The sequence below is a fragment of the Vanacampus margaritifer genome, chromosome 20, assembly GCF_051991255.1.
Source record: "Vanacampus margaritifer isolate UIUO_Vmar chromosome 20, RoL_Vmar_1.0, whole genome shotgun sequence".
Classification (NCBI taxonomy): domain Eukaryota; kingdom Metazoa; phylum Chordata; class Actinopteri; order Syngnathiformes; family Syngnathidae; genus Vanacampus; species Vanacampus margaritifer.
In genome coordinates, this window is record NC_135451.1 from 16,715,351 (window position 1) to 16,719,881 (window position 4,531).

At 38.3% G+C, this 4,531-nt stretch overlaps 1 protein-coding gene across 1 annotated transcript; it reads right to left on the reverse strand.

The window, feature by feature from the left end:
- Window positions 1-751: 751 nt before the first annotated feature.
- eif1axb (eukaryotic translation initiation factor 1A X-linked b) lies at window positions 752-3,657 on the reverse strand. The gene is made up of 7 exons (XM_077553983.1): window positions 3,467-3,657; window positions 2,787-2,870; window positions 1,831-1,934; window positions 1,645-1,695; window positions 1,478-1,559; window positions 1,192-1,283; window positions 752-1,117 (listed from the first exon to the last, which is right to left on the reverse strand). The coding sequence occupies exons 1-7, from the start codon at window positions 3,480-3,482 to the stop codon at window positions 1,112-1,114; spliced, it is 435 nt and encodes a 144-aa protein (XP_077410109.1). The 5' UTR covers window positions 3,483-3,657; the 3' UTR covers window positions 752-1,111.
- Window positions 3,658-4,531: the final 874 nt, after the last annotated feature.

The following is a 4,531-nucleotide window of genomic DNA, read 5'->3' on the forward strand; positions in this document are numbered from 1 at the left end:
AACATTTAAACGTCATTATTCGTTTATATTGTTTAAATGTAATGAATTATTTATTCACAACAGCGCCAATGAATTATATATTGATCTCAATATTTTTGTTATCCGTTTATTTTGTTATAGCACTCATATAGTCAGTGCCAATTTAAATTAGTTCTTTGAATATGTTTTTTTGTCTTTCTTACCAGGATATTCATCTAAATATTTCAAACATGTTCATTTATATTACATTATATGTTTCCTTGTACAATTTTAATACAATTTAATTTCCGGCGACTTTGTCAAAGATCACTTGGCAGCCTGTGACGACACTCCCTGAAAAATGTATTTTTTGTGATTAAAAAATTAAAATGCTGTGATGTGATTGGAGTTCAGATCTTTTATTAGATACCCGGCCGTCACACATGGAACATTTTAGTGTTCAGTTACAGCACAAAGTCCCTGCTGGCTACTGCCTCCAAAACGGAAAACCAGGATCCCTTTGAACCAGAAGGGGGCGCAGTCTCTGACTAGTAGCCTGAATAAAGTTCAGCTGTCCCAGGTGCGTTCTCTTTATATCCACTCAAGAGTATTTTGCGAGGTGGTATTGACGTAAGGAAAATTCAAACCTTCCTGCGCTGTAGTATACAAAGACAAGTGAAAGAGTGAAATCTATTTTGGATTGTTGCCGGATGAGCCTCGCATCGAAGTCACAGCAAACATGAAGTGAGTGAAGACGTCACGTGGGAGGAAGACAAAAGAAAATGGAGGGGTAAATGGTTTATGTGTTTATTGGTGAATCCATAGATTCTGAAATTCTTCTTAAATTCCAACAGACGTGAAATTAATATAAATACACTTTTTTAAAAGGATTTAAATGTTTTCGCAGTCACATGCTCCTCCGAAGAAACGCAGGAGGAAACCAAGAAGAAAAATGGTAAACTGGTTTTCATTGGCCCAAAAAAAAAAAAAAGTTTTTTTTTTTTCTTTCTCATCAGGTCAACATTCAACAAACACATCTAACTGATGAAAAATTGAAACAGACTGACAATTTCTATAGGAGATTCTATAAAACAATTTTTCATAGGCGGCTCAAAATATCCCTGTTGGATAAACAGAGTGTGTGTGGAAGTCTTTAGATCTGCAAGAGAAGAAAAAGAGGAAAGTCGAGGTGACATTCTTGAGCCCCCCCCCCCCCCCCAAAAGAACACTTACGTCATCAATATCTTCATCGTCATCGCCAATGTCGTCAAACTGGATCTCGTCGTCGTCTCCGGGACCGAACGTGTCCGTTTCGTTGATTTTGGCTGTAAAGACACACAGACGGGAAAAAATAAATAAATGAAAAAACAGAAAAGAAAATCAGGCAGTGCCATTACCTTGAATATTGGTAAACACATGAATTAGTTTCAGTTAATTTGCACTTTTTTAAAAGCATTTTTGCTTTCTTTAAAACATTTTTTTAAATTATATTTAATTATGTTATTAACATGCATCTCACCGTGCTCTGGCAGCTCGCCGTACGCTTTCAGACTGCGAGCCTCGTCTGCGTTGTACTTGAGGATGACGTCGGCCTTGTTGTCCTGCAAGCACACAAGCGGGCCCGTCAATCGACGGGGCTCTAACGACCGAACAAAAACAAAATGGCGGGCTTGCGCCGGCCGTCACCTGGTACTCTCTCAGGCCCACCAGGATGATGTCCGACGTGTTGATCCACACCTGGCAGAATACAGTGCACGTCGGGTGACCACAGCTCAAACTCAATGCCCCGTGCATCGGGGGGGGGGGGGGGGGGGTCACGCAAGGACGCAGACTCAGCATTTACATCGTGTGCATGTATGTGTGTGCGTGTACCTTTTTCCGGAGCTTTCCTCTGATGTGGCAGAGCCGCTTGGTGCCGTCGAAGCACATGGCCTCCAGGCGGCCGTTCCCCAACATTTTTATCACCTGAGCGTATTCTGGAAGAGACACGGAGTGCAGGGGAGATGCAGAAGACGTGAAAAAAAAGAAAGAAAAGAAAACATAATCAGTAGCAATGGGAGAAGTGGCTGCCATCTTTGTGGAATTTTCTGAACATTAAATCTTCCATAAGAAGCAGATTAAAAAAAGAAAAAAGAAAAGACTTAAATTCATGGCTTATTGTACCTTTTTTTGTAATTTCATTTGTGCTATTTAAGTTTCAAATACCACAATAATTTTGATGCATCGAATTTCAGAATTTTGGACTTACTGATGGATATTTTTGACAGAAACTTGCCAGCCAATGGGAGAAGGGCTTCCCCGACTAGCAGACCAAACAAAAGAGTCATGGCGATTTGATGAAAAGGAATCAAGTTTGATTATTTTTTGCTCCAATTTGAAGGTGTATTTGGACCGGATTTTCTAAAAAGGTGGTATCACACAAAAACCTTCCACAAAAAGATCATTTTTCCCCCACACCAAAAAATTCAATCTCAGTTAGCCATCATCTGATTTTCAAAATTATTCATTTAGAGTACTAAATTTGAACTTAATGGCCATTCCAACCAGACTCTTCATGTTGACAGACTGCTTTTTTGGGGGAAAATAATCATCATTTTACCACTAAAAGCGATGTTATGAGTTCACTGATCTCGGGCTTCCTGCCACATTCCAATGTGAATATGCGTTTGTCTATACGTGTCCCGCAATACCTCCATCCCACACACAAACCTAATAAGGGATCAACTGTGATCTAGACAAGAGAGTGGCAATATTTCAAAACCAGCTCGTCCGGTACATTGTTTATTACTGGATATACATGCGTATCGATGTTATTACAAAGAATTTACCCTGTCCGTCCTCTTTGAACACCAACTCTCTCTTCTCAGACTCGTTTTCATTCTTTCCACGCCGCCGATTCTTTCCTCCCTTACCTGAAGAGAAGAACAGGTGTTAGTTAGCTGTGTCACAATGTCAAGTTTGACGAGGAAGTGTTCAAAAAACATTGTCGTGTCATGACTACCTCGATTAAAAAGAGGCTGTGACACAATTGATCTATCATTAATGATTATAAATGTATTATCGAATTAATACCCCCACACCCCCCCCCAAAAAAATTACAGCCTTCACGAGACTATTGACTAAAACAACAACGATTATGCAGTACATCCCCAGCATAAGATAACACGGCCTAAAACCACAACAAGATGTAAAACCTCACCAAGTTATAACTCGAGTGAACAAACAAAAAATTTAAATGAAACGTGGAGGCCAAAGCGGGTGTGGTAGCTCGTTAGCCCGCAGCAAGGGGCACAATTTTCAACCCGGTTAGCATTGTAGCTCGCCGGCTAAGCAACCCTCAGACTTTTCATTAACTCGTCATAAACAAACAAGAGACAAAACGTCAAAAAACCAACACATTTTACAGTCTTTCGTGGAGCTAACTAGCATTAGCGGCTACTTGTCACGCTTTCCGTGCTTGTCTTCTGTGTGTCGCCGCGGCGCTCTCCGAGACAAATCCAACACTCACCTTTATTTTTGGGCATATTCCCTCACGCCTCTGTCACGATAATCCCACTGGGTGGAAAAGGAACGGTTGACTTGTTGACAAGTGTCACCAAAGACGTTTAGACCTCAAGTGGACCGATAGAAAGCAAAAGCGACAAGCTATTTGCTAGCAGATTGCTGATGAGTCTCACCGCTGGAGTGCGCATGCGTATTGACATTTTTGAAGAAAAAAAAACTTTATTGCTCGAGTTTCGCTTACAAAATTGGAAAGTGACCTTTTCACAGAGGGCTAAAGTTTGTTAAAACTGCAGTTTTAAAATGTCCACTTAAGAGGCAAATGTAAAATATGCATATAAAATAAATAAATAAAACGTTCTTTGACACATATGAAAACTGAAATTTGTTTGTAAAATATGTAAAACCGTTTATTTTATTAGTACAATTAGTATTTTATTTTTCATTTGATTAAAAAAAAAGGGTTGTGTAGCAAAATTAACAACGGTGTCAATCGAGTAATTATTAAATAAAATACATTACTAAAAACAAATAATTTTGCTGGGCAAACGTATGTGCTCAAGGACCACATTTGATTTTTAAAATGAACAGATGAGCTACCACATACACTAACACACACACACAAATAGATGTGTGAGCTACTGTACTGTATATTATATATTAAAAAAGACTATATATGTATTTCATTAATTTGTTATAAAATGATTAATAACTATAAGTAACCACTTAATTGAAACGTTACCTGAATATTCAAAATTATTCTTAAATTTGCAATTAATTAATTAATTCATCAATAAAATGTTTAGGAAAAGTTTAGGAAAATGAATGGATGGATTTACCGTAACACAATAAAAACAATATTGTGAAAAGCACAGTTTGTAAAATTGTTATACAGTTCAACGAATACACATTGAACATCTTTGTTCTGCTGCCTTCTAGTGCCGAGAACTAGTCACTATTTCAATGCTTAAAAAGCTTAACGTACAAGAGATACTGTTTGTTCATGGGAAAGATTTCAAGCATTGTATTCTCCATCCTCCAAAATATGATAAATGACAAGTCAACAAGGTCA